General features: G+C 51.4%; 1 protein-coding gene across 1 annotated transcript in view; it reads right to left on the reverse strand.

The window, feature by feature from the left end:
- Positions 1–6,575: 6,575 nt before the first annotated feature.
- Positions 6,576–16,748, reverse strand: part of SSH1 (slingshot protein phosphatase 1) — a gene marked incomplete at both ends in the record, with an annotated part of 72,559 nt that continues 62,386 nt past the window's right edge. Inside the window, 4 exons of the mRNA XM_080717706.1 lie at positions 6,576–7,829; positions 8,619–9,165; positions 12,808–13,008; positions 14,170–14,316. Coding sequence (XP_080573832.1) covers positions 6,576–7,829; positions 8,619–9,165; positions 12,808–13,008; positions 14,170–14,316 — 2,149 coding nt within the window. The remainder of the gene's footprint in view (positions 7,830–8,618; positions 9,166–12,807; positions 13,009–14,169; positions 14,317–16,748) is intronic.

The raw sequence follows: 16,748 nt of genomic DNA on the forward strand, positions 1-16,748 counted from the left end.
TCTTTGAGACAGGGTTTCACTAAGTTGCAGAGGGCCTCACTAAGTAGCCGAGGCTGACCATGAACCTGAGATCCTTCTATTCCAGCCTCCCAAGTACTGGGATTACAAGTGTGCACCACCATGCCTGGCCTTATTTTTTATTTTGAAACAGGGTCTCACGAAATTGCTGAAGCTAGCCTTGAACCTGCGATCCTCCCGTCTCAGCCTCAAAAGTTCTGGGATCACGGGTATGTACGATCATGTCCAGCTTGAACATTTTGTCACCACCATGGAAAACTAACGTGCCTAAGGCAGAAAAGCCATGAAAAGCCTCTGGGTACGACATAAACGTAAGATACACCTTTGCTGAGCCAATGCCAGTTCTCTTGAGCTTCCTGCCTTGGCCCCAAAGCAACCCGACCAACCATGTGCTGTCTCTGAAGCTGTGAGCCCACTGTCATCTCTCTGGTCCCTGCAGTGAGGTGGGAGCAGGACTTGTGGCTTTCTCAGGCATACCTCTGGCCTTAATGCTTTCTCCTTTAGAAATCACCCAAAGTCCATGCACCATCCTGACGGGCAACGGGTGTGTGCATGCGTGCATATGTGTTACCAGGGATTGAACGCAGAGGCGTTCTACCTCCCAGCTACACCTCGAGTTCTATTTATTTACTTATTTATTTACTGCGGGTCTGGGGATGGAACCCAGGGGCATTCGACCTCTGATCTACACCCCCTGCCCTAATTTTTATTCTTTATTTTGAAACCAGGTCTCACTGCGTTGCAGAGGGCCTAAGTAGCTGAGGCTGTCCGCGAACCGCGATCCTCCAGGTCTCAGCCTCCCAAATGCCGGGATTACAAGCATGCGCCACCACGCCCGACTATTTATTTTTATTTTGAAACAGAGTCTTGCTAGGTTGCCGAGAGTCTCACTACTTGCTGAGACTGTCCTTGAACCTGTGATTCTCTTGTCTCAGCCTCCCAAGTACTGCGATGACAGGTGCTCGCCACCCTGCCCAGCTGTAACTTTTTTGGTGTACAAATGATGACTCACAAGTGGGCTTGTTTTCCCGATTGACAAAAAAAAAAAAAAAAAAAAAAAAAAAAACGGTCCTGAGAAGGGCTAACATTTCTTTCTTTGGGTCTCTGGTCTCATCCAGGTTTGGGGGCCTGGAACAGAGTATACAGTAGGTGCTCAGTAAAGACCATCTATGATGAAGACGGTGACAATGACCATCACATGTCCTTGCAAGGGCTGAAGAGGCAGTTTCCTTCTGCACAAACTCACGGTTATCAGACGTTTATAAAGAAAAAAGTTTATTTTCATCACAAGAAGCACACAGACTATATACAGTACACACCAACAGAAGTAAAAAAAAAAAGTGCGTTATGCATCTTCAACCGCAAACTCACAGTACAAAAGATACTGCCTTTTAAATATACAATATAAAAAAACAAGAAGAAAAGTAATTAAAAATTCATCGATACCATAACACACAGGCATCCATGGAAGCTTCTGAAAAACCAAATAACTCTTCTGGTGGAGTTTCTAGCTGGGGAGAGGGGAGCCTGGACCCACTTCTCATTGCAAAAGGGCTCAGGACACTAATGAGGAGAGAGGGTGGCTGGGTGGTAACCAAACCTCCACTAAACAAGACTACAACCGTGTGAGGGGCTGGGCCGGGGCTCAGAGGCCCCTGGCCTGCGTCACCCCACGGCTGGCTGGCAAACCAAACCCCATTCTGTCGTTGGCTCCCATGGGACACAGCGTCAGCCCCGGGCTGGCCCGCGGGACCGACCAGTGATGTTTCTAGCTCCACGGATAGTCCAGAACACGTAACGTCAGTCACGCTGCGGAGGGGAATCAAACCCAAGTATGGTGGGGGACACCCCGACTCCTACACCGACCACCACGGACGCAAGGGACTACCCCATCGTCACGGGTGAGAGCTCCACCGCTCCCCATAAATACACAGTATTTGTAAACTATTATTAAGGCACTCAATTGTAAAACAACAGTTACAGTACGGGAAGAGGGGAGAGGAAGCAGCGCGCCTGCTTACGCAGCGGCGCCCAGGGCGCTCGGTTATAAAGGCTTGTTTGAGAGAGAGGCTGAGGGGGGCCTGTGGCACCGACTGCGGATCCCGGACACGGCCGGCACCTCCAGGTGGACTGGGAACCACCGGGCGGTTTGCTCCAGATCGGCCCAGGTGATTGGTTCCTTTGGAGCTTGGGCGACGAAGTGTGCGGGTGAGAAATCACACACGCGGTTACAATCCAAGCTGCACGCCCTCATATATACGTTACGCGCGTACTAAAATACATGTGCATCTAAACATGTACGCATGCAGGGTGGACGCACACACCTCGGCGTTTGCAGAGTAGATATTAACAAAACGAGCGGCCGGGGACTCTGCCCTGAGCTGCCAGGTGTCACCACGGTTCCGAGATCCCGGGCTCTTGGGCCGGAGGCGAAGGGGTTGCCCTCGCAGGGTTCTGTCGGTTTATGGGGAGCTCTGCTAAGTGGCCAGCCAACCAGGCAGGTTGGGAGAAATCAATTCCATCACCCAGAATGGCGGACCAATATAAAGCAGTTCTGTTCCCTTCAGGGGCCTGGGGGAAAGTTAGTTAGTATGATCTTAGCTATATGATTTGGTATTTGCTCCTGCTACAGAGAAATGGTCCCTAAGAGAGAGTAGGGGGGGTTCATCTGTCTCCCAGGATGGACCAGGAGACAAAAGTGTAGAAGTCCAGGGTCGCCCTGCAGGTTCATTCTACTGAACCTCAGGGCCATCCTGTAGGCTCCTCGGGGCTCACGGGGCAGGGGTGGGCTTTCACTCTCGGGCTGGAGAGTGCGGGTAAAGCAGGTGGAGAGGGCTTGCAGTGAGGCCATCTGTGTGCACCAGGTGAGCGATCTGAACAAGAGAACAGGGGCCAGCTGCCCCCCAGCCCAGAGGCTGGCAGGGGTCCCCACACTGGGAAAAATTAGCCGGGGGATCCAGAGAAAGAAATATTGCTCTGGGGGAGTTCCTGCAACCAGGGAGGTGGTGGCTACCAGACCCCAAAGAAATGGAAACGTATCCGTGTCAATTTCCATCAGAGCCTGGTTTCCCCTCCGTGGTCAGTGTCCTCCTTATATACTTAAAACTTGACGAGACCTTCCGTATCAACTGAAGACGAAGCTGGAGCCAAGCTCGGTCTACCTTTTGGCATGCTGTAGCAGTTAAGGCGAGTGATGTGGGAAGGAGCATCTGGACCAGGGGTATCGAGCAGCGTGGGAAACTCTTTCTCCTTAAATCAACTATGGCATTCGAGGAAAACGCCCAGCACTGAAAAAAGAGCCGCGCACGGCCTCACGCTGCGTCCTCTGTCTGCCCCTCTCTCCTGTGCTACTTATGTTAGCAAATGACATCGAAGTGCTGGCTTTGCTGGGGTAGGGGGGTTTATGGAATGAACTTTCTTTTCTGAGACTAGTATAAACCAGATCACGGCCATCCTGGAAGAATGCTTTTGTCTAGGTAAAGTAACACTTTCAATATCAGCTGGTCATGTTTACAGGCAGTGGATCTGGGTCTCCAAGAAGAAAAATCTTCATCTTTTCTCTAGGCTAGAGTAGAAACCATCAAACCAAAAATATGTGGTTCTAGCCGGGCATGGTGGTGCATGCTTGTAGTCCCCAGTACTTGGGAGGCTGAGACAGGAGGATCCCGGGCTCAGAGTCAGCCTTGGCTACTTAGCGAGGCCCTCCGTAACTTAGTGAGACCCTGTTTAAAAAAAAAAAATTAGACTTGGGGTGTAGCTTGGAGGTAGAATGCCCTGGGTTCAATCCCTAGCAACACACACACACACACACACACACACACACACACACACACTGGATCTATCCTGCTAGTAGAACACCAGTGCCCTGTTTTGGGTGGATATGGGTGGATGTACTAGCCGTGCTTCTAAAAATGAATGGGTTCCTTTGCCAGGAGCCGATGACCCCCTTGTACTTGTTATCTTCCCCCCCTCCACGCTTTAACTGGGCAAGAAAAAATTATGGCTTTCAAAATTGAAGTTTTCAAAAACCTATCACTCTCTTACACAGATGGGATTAAAAAACCAATGGAAGCCTATCATCACCGAATTGAAAGGATTATCTTGACACAGAAGCGATCTACCACACGAAATTGTTTGGCAAGGCATACCGAACTTGGTATTTCTTGAAAATAAGCTTTTATTGGCTGAGGGCGAGGAGGGAAACCCAACAGGCTTCCAGGAATAAGTGGATAATCATTTTTTTTTTTGGAGGGGGGATAAGGGATTGAACCCAGGGGCATTCTACCTCCAAACTGTGTCCTCAGCCCTTTTTGAATTAAAAAAAAATTTTTTTTTTTTTGTGGTACTGGGGGTGGAACCCAGGGGCTTTTCTACCTCTGGGCTCTGCTCCCAGACCTATTTTATACTTTATTTGGAAACAGGGTCTCACTAAGTTGCTGAGAGCCTCTCTAAGTAGCTGAGGCTGGCTTTGAACCTGTGAGATCCTCCTGTCTCAGCATCCCAAGCGCTGGGATTACAAGTGTGCGCCACCACGCCCGGCTCTAATTTTTTAAATTTTGAAATAGGGTCTTTTTGTTGCAAAGGGTCAGGTTAAGTTGCTGAGGCCAGCCTCCAACCTAGCATCCTCCCAAGAACTGGGAATACAGGTGTGCGCCACCACGCCCAGATGGATAGTCACTTGTGTGTGTGTGTGCGGTACTGGGGATGGAACCCAGGGGCATTCTACCTCCAAGCTACACCCCCAGCCCTATATTTTATTCTTTATTTTGAATCAGGGTCTCACTGAGTTGCAGAGGGCCCCACTAAGTAGCCGAGGCTGTCGTTGAACTGCAATCCTCCTGTCTCAGCCTCCCAAATGCTGGGATTTCAAGCATGCTGCACCACGCCCGGCTGGATAGTCACCTTGTAGGGTGACTTCAATTGACACCGAGTGGGAAGACAAATCCCTATGAAGTGAAAAAACATTGAAAAAAAAAAAAAATCACATGAGGGAGAAAAAGTCCCCGGAGAGGGCGCTTGCCAAAACTCTTTGACCTGGTTGAAATGTGAACTAGTCTCATTCCTGAAGCCCTTGCCCGGTACCTTCTAGAAGAGCCGCTGGCAGAGCCCTGTTCTGACCAGCGTAGGACGGAGACTTGTCCACCTGCTTTCAGAGCCGTTCCCCTACGAAATGAACCCAGGGCCATTCTACCTCCAAGCCACACTCCCAGCCTTTTCTACTTTTTATTTTGAAATAGGGTCTCACTAGATGCCTGAGGGCCTCGCTAAGTTGTGACGGCTGGCTTCAAACCTGCCGGTCTCCTGTTTCAGCCTCCCCAAAAATACCAGGATTACAAAAGCATTCTGCCTTGCCCACGGATACAGACGTAGACGAACCCCTGGATTCTGTGCCAGAGCCTGGAGCTTCTCGATGGGGTGAGCTCACCTGGCTCTCAAAGGCGCTCCCCAGGGCCGAGGCTCGGGCTACAGCCTCCTCCGCTCTGCCATGGGCCCCGGGGAGAGCTGAAGACACAGGGGGCCGCATTATCCGCGGAAGGGACAACTGTAAACCTCTGCAATGCTTTCCAGCGGTGTCACTCTCACAGAGAAGCTGCACATCTTCTTGAGAAGGACCCATGAAGGCTGCGCGCTCCAATATGCCCTTTCCTTCCCCAAACATGAGTAGGTGGGATCTCCGGAGCCAGAGGCTTGGTTCCTGGGGGGACAATCCACATCCCAGAACTCCGCCCCTGTCAGACACCCCAGCACTTCCAAACCCCAAACACAACCACTTCCGGTCCATCAGCAGACAGGGCCCAGCCATGATTCCTTCACCCCCCAATGGGGACAACACACGCCTCACCATCAGGAACAGCAGAGAGTATCACACACACTCCCCGCCAGTGGACCCCAACGCTGACCACACACCTGTCCCTCCGCCCCAACAGAGCCAGCGCAGGGGACTCAACCGCACAGTGACCGCCGCTTAGCAGAGTCACCCCTCAACAGCCACACGGATGACTTCCCCAGCCTCGCTCAGTATGGCTGAGTTGACAGATGACATTTCTGGGGGTTATCAGCCCCCACCCCAAAAGTCACTTTTGGAAAAATCCCTCCTGACTCGGCTGTATTCCCCCGAACAAGCCTTGGTTGTTCTTGGGTTTTAAGAACAAAAAAAGCTTAGCAAGGACAGAGGTAGGGCTGATGTTGCCATCCAGGAGTTTTCTTGCAAGGGCGAGAGTGAGCTCGGAGGGCAGGCCGCGGCGAGGACAGGTCCCGGGACTCCTCCTCCGCAGGTCGCGAGCGCAGTATCGGATGTGCGTGCGCATCTTCAGACACAGGACCGGAGGACAGGGTCTCATGCTCGCTGGCTGACAGTTTCTGAATCTCCCGGGCCACGACGCCCGGTTAACACCCTTTCTTCTGCTGCTGACAGTTGTTCATTCTTGTTTCGTCTCCTCTCGACGGCAAGACAAACTGAGATGTAAGGGGCAGATCAAAACGCACGGTGAAACTGGGGAAGGGATCGTGTAAAACTGAGAGTTTCTCCACCCCCAATCCCTGCAGCTAAGGGCGGGTCAGCTTTTGCTCATCCAGCCGGGGCTTTTCAAGTTTTCCGGAGCGGATTTCCCTGAAGGCTTGGAGGTTGTTGGGGGTTTGCTCGGGGCGACCTGGGGCTCCTGCAAGCAGGAAGACTCGCTCCACTTGGCCTCCTGCGAGCCGGCGACGGTGGACGTATCGGCCTCGCTGGACAGGTCTTCCGTGGAGAAGTTGAGGCTTCCGAGCTTGGCGAGGGAGTGCGAGCGCTTCAGCGGGGAGGAGACGGTGAGGCCCGCCAGCCGCAGCCGCGTCTCGATCTCCTGGGTGCGCTGCCTCACCAGCCCCGGCTTCCCGCGCACGCTGTGGATACTGTCGCTGCTGGAGCTCCGGGTCATGTTGGAGCTCATGGAAGACGAGGTGGGGGTGTAGGAGATGGTCTTCAGGAAGTCTTTGGAGAAATTACTGGTGTGATCCAGGCGGGAGAGGAAGGGAGGGGGGCTCTTCAGGGAGGGTCCTTCCAACGGCGCGGGGCCGGTCCCGGGTTTCTCGTCACCCCCTGCTCCGCTGGGCCAAGCTGGGGAGCCCGGGGCCGGCAGGGGAGCCAGCTCCTGGTTCTCCTCGGGTATGCTGGCCTCCAGTCTGCTGGTGGCACTGTCCCTGCAGGCAGCCGCCGTGTCTGCGGGCAGGCCCCGCAGCCTCTCCAGCTCTTTGGTGTGCTTGCGGACCAGGCCCGCCCTTTGCAGCTGGATGATGGATTCCTGGTGTTGCATCAGGTAGCTGTTGGCGGCGGGCTTCTCTGGTTCACCACTGAACAGCAGTCTCCGGTCCTTCGCGGGCTTCGGGTCTTTTCTGGGTGACAGTTCTCCCTTTGCCGCTTCCGTGCCGGGCGGGTTCTTATCACAGTGAGCATTTTTCAACAGGAGGGGCTTTGGTAGGACTCTCGGGGTCTCTCTGGAAGGTTCTGAAAGGCTAGCTGGCAGCTCGGGAGCGGCTGCGGCCCCAGGGCCGCTGGCGGCTGGTCTCCTTGAGCCTGCCGGTGGTGGGGAGGTGGGGGTGTCCGCCGAGCCCGAGGCCGGCTTCTCCAGAGCTCGGGGCCTGCTGGCCATGTGGGCCACGGGGGATGACGTGGCGTGGGGCAGGAAGGCCGGCTGGGTGCAGATGGCAGGAGCGCTCGAGTCCTCGTGCCACTCGCCCAAGGCCTCGGGAGCCCTGCTGGCTGCAGGGTACATGCAGTCGGCACAGGATTTATACGTTGGCTTCACTTTGTTAAGGATCCCAAACATGGCGGCATGCTGCAAGAGGACCAGAAGGCCGTGAGACAGGACAGTCCTGAAGCCCAGACCAAAACCGGAGAAGGGCGGGGAACAAGAAGGGTTGGGGGGCACTGGGGGTGGCGCTTTGCCTTCACTAAAGTTCAGAGATAGGCTTCCCTATGTGCCAGATGGCCCAGGGAAAGAAAATCAAATTTCCCAGAAGCCAAGATGCTCAGAGGCCCCGGGGACACTTGCCATCACATGGCCAGCTGGTCGGGGCCAGGACTCCCAGGGCCTCCCTTCTCCACCTGCCCGGGCGACCCCTTTTCTAGGCCCAAGTCTCATCTGGAGAGAAGGGTAACTCCTCCAACTCTTAGCCCTGGAGAGTGAAATCAAATAGCTTTTCTGCCTGAGGCAGCCTGGGCCACCCAGAGGCCCTCAAAAGGAGCCCTGCAGAAGCCATTTGCATTTGGGGAGCTTGTAGCCCAAAGATGGAGCCCTTTCTGTGCAGCACTCATACCGCCTGGCTCCAGAATCCTCGCCCCTGCCAAAGGGACTGGGGGCGTAGCTCGGAGGCAGAATGTCCCCGAGTTCAATCCCCAGTACACACACGTGTGTACACAAAAGGGATACAGGTAGTGCACAGGCTGAAGGGGGCACGGAGGGTCTGGTTATTCTCCGCAGATCCCTGACCTGCTGGACAGGCAGGCTCCACGCTCCAGATGAGCCCTGAGCTACCCTCTGAAATAAACCCACCAGCGGCTGGAGAGGCGCCGCCGGCCCAGCTGAGGACGCTACAGGAGACAGAGGGGCTGCGGAGCATCCTACCTCGAAGTCATCGGGACAGCTCCTTTTGCTGTTGTTATTGTTGAGGTTCTCCCGGTCCAGCAGGCTCCGATCGCGCTGCGCCGAGGGCCGCCCCCACCTCCCTGCTCCCGGGCCCTCTCCCCTGTCCATCTCCTCCGCCTGCGGCCAGGACGCACGCAGGGCTTTGGGGCTCCCAAACTCCAGCCTCTTCTCGCGGGCTCCGGCGCCTTCCTGGGGAGGTGCGGCCAGCTTGGGGGCCTCTGCCGGAGGAGCGGCTTCCTCCAGCAGAGCATCCCTCTCCAGGTCCTCCAGGTGGACCAGGTGGTCAGTGTCATCATCAGGGAGAGGGAGGAGGGAGTCTGAGAGTCTCTGGAAACAGCAGGGGAGAGAGGGCGCTCCGGAGGTGCGGCTTCCTGGGAGCCCGAGCTGGGCGGCTCCGTCCAAGCAGGGCGGCTGGCTGTCACCCAGGAGCTCTGGCAAGAAGCCACTGGGCTCCGCGGGGTCATCCGTGGGCTGCTGGAGGCTGCTCTCTGTCTGCTGGCGCCAAAGCTTGTTGTGTCGCTGTTTGCTGTGGGGAGAAGGGACAGCGGAAGGTGAGGAAGAAGGAGAGCGGCAGAGGCTCCAGGACGGGGGTGAGGCAGGTGCCGGAGCGAAAACACACAAGGATGGGAAGAAATTCAGTCCCAGCACCCTAGGTCATCACATTCGGAGAGAGAACCCTTCTGAGACTTTCTAGCGTGTGGTGACATCCTAGCAGACTCGCTAAGGGGTCTTCGCCTGTCGTCCGTGTCCTGGTGTCTGTCCCCCACCGTGTGAGCTGCACCCTCACATCCTTCTCTGTCCCACGGATTGATAATCCTCTCCCACCTGTCCTGCAGAGGAACGAAGAGGACCCAGCCAAGAGCACCAGAGCAGAAGGCACATAAAGATTTATATGCACTCGCTGGACGACGTAAACAAGTGAAGCGAACATTGGGAAAGCCCAGAAAGTGTGCGCATCTGTTTAGGTCTGAGAGATCAGGTCAGTTTTAAATAATTTTTTAATGCTATTATTCTATTTATTTACGCACACACACACACACACACACACGGTATTGGGGGTTAAACTCAGGGGTATTCTCTGAGCTATCCTCTCAGCTCAATTTTTTTAAAATTTTCAAACAGGGTCTTGCTGAGTTGCTGAGATTGGCTTCAAACCCTCAATCCTCCCGTCTCAGCCCTCCCAAGTGCTGAGATTACAGCTGTGTGCCAACATGTCCAACTTATGTTACTGACCTCATAACACATTCGTGTGTGTGTGCGCGCGTGTGTGCGCGTGTGTTACTAGAGACTGAACCCAGCTGCATTTTACCTCTGAGCTACACTCGCAGCCCTATTTTATTTTTGATTTTTGGAACTGGGTCTCACAAGTATGAGGATTACAAGTGTGCGCCACCATACCTGACATAATACATTTTTAAAACGTAAGCCAAGCCAGTATTTGGGAGGCTGAGACAGGAGGATTACAGGTTTGCAGCCAACCTCAGCTCCTTAGTGAGGCCCTATGCAACTCAGTAAGACCCTGTTTCAAAATAAAGAATAAAAAATAGTAATCCGAGTATGGCGGCAAATGCTTGTAATCCCCGCGCTTGGGAGGCTGAGACAGGAGGATCGCACAGGTTTGAAGCCAGCCTCAGCTACTTAGTGAGGTTCTCAGCAATTTAGTGAGACCCTGTTTCCAAATAAAGTAGAAAATAGGTCTGGGAATATAGCCCACAGGTAGAAAAGCCCCTGGGTTCCACCCTCAGTACCACCAAAAAAAAAAAAAAAAAAAAAATAGGGCTGGGGGTGTAGCTCAGAGGAAGAATGACCCTGGGTTCAATCCCTAGTACAGAAAAAAAAGTTATGCTAAGGTGGTGGCATACACCTGTAATCCCAGTACTTGGGAGGCTGAGACAGAAGGACGGCAACTTCAAGGCCTGCCTCAGCAACTTAGTGATACCCTATTCCAAAATAAAAACTAAAAAGGGTTGGAGGTGTAGCTCAGAGGTAGAATGCCCCTGAGTTCAACCCCAATACCCCAAAAGAAAATAAGTATTAAAAACCAAAACCATTAGCCGGGCGTGGTGGCGCACGCTTGTCATCCCCACGCTCGGAAGGCGGAGACAGGAGGATCGCGCAGGTTCGAAGCCAGCCGCGCGCGCTGGCTTAGGAGACCCTGTTTCCAAATAAAAATGTAAAAATAGGTCTTGGAGTGTAGCCCAGAGGTAGGGGGTTTCCAGGAACCCCAGTACCACCAAAACAAAAAAACAAAAAAACAAAAAACAAAACAAAAACAAAAATCCGAAACCGAAATCCTTCCCATGGGCCTCAGAGTACAAACAGCAACCACTGAACTCAGGCAGTTCTGCTGTTCCTTAGTTGCAGGGAGCATCACGGCCATTAATGGCTATTAATGACAGCTCGCTCCACAGGCAGGCTCCAAAGCCAGGCTGCTGTGAACTGGGGACCCCCGTGGAGGCTGCACCGAGGGCAGCAAGCATCTGACAGGCAGGGGAGCCCCCGCCTCTAAACCCGCCTGAGGACCCCACAACAGTGCAGGAGTCCAGGGAGGGCCACGGCCACCGCAGACCTGCTCGAGCCGGGCCAACGTGCCCGGGTGCACATCTCCCTCCTGGCGGCCATGGGCGAGTTGGTTGTTCATCCTTGATCCCCCCCGGTTAAGCGGTGAACGTACTTTGCAGGCGGTTTGAGAGTGGGAGTGAGAGGTGTTGGCAGTAAGAGTTACTGAGAACTTATCAGGAACCAGGTCACAAAGTATCTATAAAGGTAAAATTTTGGTATACATAGTAACCTTGCGGACAGCCCTGTCAAGTGGTTTTTCTTTTTATTTTTCTTTTTATTTATTTTTCTATTTATTTAGTAGTACTGGGGATGGAACCTAGGGGCATTCTACTTCCGAGCTACACCCCAACCCTGCTTTTTTATTCTTTCTCTCTTTCTTTCTTTCTTTCTTTCTTTCTTTCTTTCTTTCTTTTTTCTTTCTTTCTTCTCTTTCTCTCTTTTGTGGTACTGGGGTTGGAACCCAGGAACTTTTCTACCTCTGAGCGACACCTCCAGCCCTATTTTTTATTCTTTATTTTTTATTTTTTTGGTGGTACTGGGGTTCCTGGAAGCCCTTCTACCTCCGGGCTATACTCCCAGACCTATTTTATACTTTTTTATTTTTGGAAACAGGGTCTCTTAAGCCAGTGTGGCTGGCTTTGAACCTGCGCGATCCTCCTGTCTCCACCTCCCAAGTGCGGGGATTACAAGCGTGCGCCACCACGCCCGGCTATTTTTTATTCTTTATTTGGAAACAGGGCCTCACAAAGTAGCTGAGGCTGTCCTGATTACAAGCATGCATCACCACGCCCGGCTTATTCTTTTTTTTTTTTTTTTTTGGTGGCACTGGGGTTCCTGGAAGCCCTTACTACCTCCGGGATACACTCCCAGACCTAATTTATTTTTGAAAACAGGGTCTCTTAAGCCAGCACAGCTGGCTTCGAACCTGCGCGGTCCTCCTGTCTCTGCCTCCCAACCGTGGGGATTACAAGCGTGTGCCACCACGCCCAGCATTATTCTGTATTTTTTGAAACAGGGTGTCACTAAGTTGTGGAGAACCTGGGTACCTGAGGCTGTCTGCGAACTGCGATCCTCCTGTCTCAGCCTCCCAAGTACTGGGATTACAAGCGTGCGCCACTATGCCTAGCCAGGGAGGCATTAATCCGTAACTCAGAACTGAGGCTTGGGGAACTGACAACCTTGTCATAAGGGCCCAGCGTGCCCAAGGGGGACCTGGGCAGTTGCCTCTGCTGTCCTGGCGCTTGCCCCGCAGCGGAGTCTGCTCACAGGACTTGGCACAAAACAGGTGCTCAGGAAACAGGATCCACACATGCCCACGCCACACACCAGGCCGTGCCTTGGATAAAGAGTCAGGCGCCCTTCCATCCGGGAGCAGAGCAAGCTTTGTGTGTGTGCCAACAAAATCAAAACAGATCCCTCCTGGAAACCACTAATCAGCCTAAACAATAGTTGTTATTCTCAAACCAACCCCCCACCCAGAGGCAGCCTTTTAGCTGTAGATGGGAGCATGCTGGGAGCCAGGCCCGATGGGAACGTGCTGGGGTGCCGAGAGGCCCAGGGCTCCCCAGCTCGGCCTGCCAACCCTTCTCTCCTGGCAGGCACCCACCTCGCGTCCAAAATGCCTTCATACTCAGACAGCTGCCTCATGAAGCCCGCGTTGGGCCGCGCCACGCTCCGCCTCTGCTTCACGTAGCTGTACGCCTTCTCCAGGGGCCAGCCAAACTCCTTCATGGCGTAGGCGATGACCGTGGACGCTGACCGGCTGACACCCATTTTGCAGTGGACTAGGCACTTGGAATGGTTCCTCCTGCAGGGGCGAGGGGGACGAAGACTGAACATCCCCAGCGGCTTCTCTACTCAGGTGTCCTAATGTTTACGGAGCAGATCCCACACACCCGCTAAAGGAAGTCACTTGGCTGTAAAATCAATTAAGTCAAGAGGAATCTGCCCTGGCCTGGCGGGCTCTGCAGGGAATGCTCCCACAGGCGGCTGCCTTCAGGGACCCAGTGGGAGTCTTCCGGGTCGCTGGAGGAGGCGGAACCATCTAGAACCCTTTCCTGGGAAGCGACTGGGCAGCTCAAGGGACTTTTGCAAAAGCTACTCAGCTGTTAACAGCAGCTGGAGACAGACAGTGAACTACTGTAGAAAACAGGGTCAGTGGAGCAAAACCACACAACCCTGGGGATTGGAGGGCCCAGGGCAAGAGCCACAGCAGAAAGAAGCCAGAGGAGGAAGATGGGCTGACCTGATATTTGTAAAGAGGCACCGGGCCGGGTGTGGCTGATTTGCCAAACACAGAAAAGCCAGCAGAGGCGAAGGATCGGGTGCTGGTCAAGGGAGGCACCCGTGAGTCTCCGTTTGCACAGAAGGCGGCCCGCCAAGTGGGAGCCGGCCTCAGGTCTGTCCCTTGTTGGGAAAGCAAGGCGGTAGGATGTGGTAAGGACACCCCAGGTAGCTTTGACCTGGACGGGTACAAAAGCCTGGGGTGTTTCTCTTGATAGCATCTCAGGGCTATCTCCGCTCTGGACTTCAGTAAGGCAGTTAGTTGTTCCACGGGAGAATAGGGTGGGTAAGTAGATGGGGTCACTGCTCAGGGGCCCAAGAACTCACTTTAAGAGATAGCTCTTCTTCTCTGGGGAGCAGTCCCCAAAGCCCAATACGTGCCCCCTCCCCCCTAGGGGAAAAGCTTCCTAGTGCACCTAGCATGCACGCGGTCTTGGAGCGTTGCCTGTAAACAGTGCCAATGGCAAACATTGGGGTCAGTCAGTGTCACAATCAAAGACAGGTGGGTGGGAGTAAGCTCACTGGGACCTCCACCTGGAGAAGACTTAACTCCTTCCCCACTTCTGAGATCCGGGGACCCTCAGGCAACTGCCTTTGTGTCCGGCACTGACCGCCACTCCTATCTGCCCACCTGGCCCCCCTGCTGGTCACTTTCTCCCTCTGACCAGCTCCCCTGCCCACTTACTTGGCTTTGTTTATGAAATGATACGCTTCATTCCAATGGGCAAGAAGGTCTGTGGTCTCCTCGTCATACACTCGGATGTTATGGTATGCAAACAGACCAGGAAAAAAGTTGTCTATTTCTCTAGTGACATTTAAAATATAGTCAACCCTGCAATGAGAAAAAGATGGGTGGGGGAATGGAGAATCAGAATAAGGAACCACAAAAAACAACAACAAAGGAATCAAAAATCAGAATAAGGAACTACAAAAAACAACAACAAAGGAATCAAAAATCAGCAGAGAGCCAGGCATGGTGGAGCTTGCCTGTAAATCCAGTACTTGCGAGGCTGAGAGAGGGGGATTGTGGGTTCAACGCCAGCCTCAGCAAGTTAGTGAGACCATGTTTTAAAATAAAAAAGAAAAAGGACTGGGAGTGTGTCTGGAGAAAGAATGCCCCTGGGTTCAATTGCTAATACTGAAAAAAAAAAAAAAAAAAAAAATAGAAAAAAATCAAATATGCATAAAGTGTATATGTTTGTGGTGAAACTTTTATTTTTACTTAATAGTAATTATTTTTGGTATTCCCTCCAAATAATGAGAATGTATTATATTTATATGAAATATTCTTTGTTTAAAAGGCCTTATTAAAAAAAAAAAAAAAAAAAAACCTCAGCTGGACATGGCGGCACACGCATGTAATCCCAGCATTTGGGAGGCTGAGACAGGAGGATTGTGGTTCGAGGACAGCCTCAGCTACTACTTAGTGAGACCCTTTGCAACTCAGTGAGACCCTGTTTCAAAATAAAGGATAAAAAATAGGGCTGGGGGTGTAGCTTGGAGGTAAATGCCCCTCGGTTCTACCCCTAGTACTGCAAAAAATTAAAGTTTAAAATTTGCAATTATTAATTATATACAGAAGCTTTCGAAAACCAATAGTTTCTACTCTAAAATCATTAAAAAGCAAAATATACCATTCTATTATTTAAGTCTTTGGGAACTGCCTTCAAATTCTTCTGAAACAAGGCAGGAGGTAAATAAATAAAAATTTGTGAAACTGTTGACTCAGGTTCTGTAGTTCTCCAAACATAATCTGTAATTTTATTTCAGGAGAAGTTTATTTTATTAAATAGTTTTCCAAAGATCTTGAAGCTGGATATGGTAGCATACACCTATAATCCCAGCACTTGGGAAGCTGAGACAGGAGGATTGCAGGTTTGAGGTCAGGCTCAGCAACTTAGCGAGACCCTGCTTCAAAAATAAATAAATACATAAATAAAATAAAAGGGCTGAGTGTGTAGCTCAGAGGAAGAAAAGCATCTATTCCCAGCAACACACTCTACCCCACATTTGAAGACTACTCTGTTGAAAGAACACATCTTAACCAGTAGTTCTAAAGATATACTTTAAGATTTGTTTAGTCTTGGTTTTCAAATGTAGTAGTTCAAAAATGCTATCATGTCAAACCCACAGAATGGTGATTTTGCGGCTGTGTTGTTAAAAAAAAAAAATAAAGTCCGGCCGGGCATGGTGGCACACGCTTGTAATCCCCGCGCTTGGGAGGCGGAGACAGGAGGATCGCGCAGGTTCGAAGCCAGCCGTGCTGGCTTAAGAGACCCTATTTCTAAATAAAATATAAAATAGGTCTGAGAATGTAGCCTGGAGGAAGGAGGGCTTCCAGGAACCCCAGTACCACCAAAAAAAAAAATAAAAAAATAAAAAATAAAGTCCAGACATATGTTCTTGAAGGTCTAGGTTTCAACGTTTTTCATTTCATTTCATTTATTTATTTATTTATTTATTTAATTAATTAATTTTCGGTACTGGGGATGGAACCCAGGGGCATTCTACTTCTGAGCTTTATTTATTCTTTATTTATTCATTTATTCTTTATTTCTTTATTTATTCTTTCTTTTTATTTCTTTTTATTATTTTTATTTTATTTATTTTTTATTTATTTTTATTCATTTTTATTTATTCATTTTTATTATTTTTATTTTATTTATTTATTTATTTAATTTATTCTTTATTTGGAAACAGGGTCTCACTGAGTTGCAGAGGGCCTAAGTAGTAGCTGAGGCTGCCCTCGAACCGTGATCCTCCTGTCTCAGCCTCCCAAATGCTGGGATTAGAAGCGTGTGCCGCCGTGCCCGGCAATGTTTTTCATTTCTGCTGCTGAACATTTTCTTTCTCACGGGTAGGCATATGTTTCTGGCCAACAATGAGCATTTGGTTGCGAGATTCTCAGCAGGGACCAAAACCCTACCCTCTGACAGAGCCCGGGGCGGTCCGGGTGTCAGGGATGCTGACTGGCCAGAGTCAACAGAAAGTGCACCCCTTAGGTGTGCGTGGGGGCGCGGCTTGTAATCCCAGCATCTGGGGGGCTGAGACAGGAGGATCCAGGTTCGAGGCCAGCCTCAGGTAGTTAGTGAGGCCCTCCACAACTTAGTGAGGCCCTGTTCCAAAATCATAGTGAGACCCTCCATAACTCAGTGAGACCCTACTTGAAGATAAAGAATAATAAAAAAATACGCTGAGGGTAGAGCTTGGAGGTAAAGTACCCCTGGTTTTCATCTCCAGTACCACCAAAAAAAAAAAAAAAAA

The sequence above is a fragment of the Muscardinus avellanarius genome (genome assembly GCF_963383645.1).
Source record: "Muscardinus avellanarius genome assembly, chromosome: 21".
NCBI lineage: Eukaryota > Metazoa > Chordata > Mammalia > Rodentia > Gliridae > Muscardinus > Muscardinus avellanarius.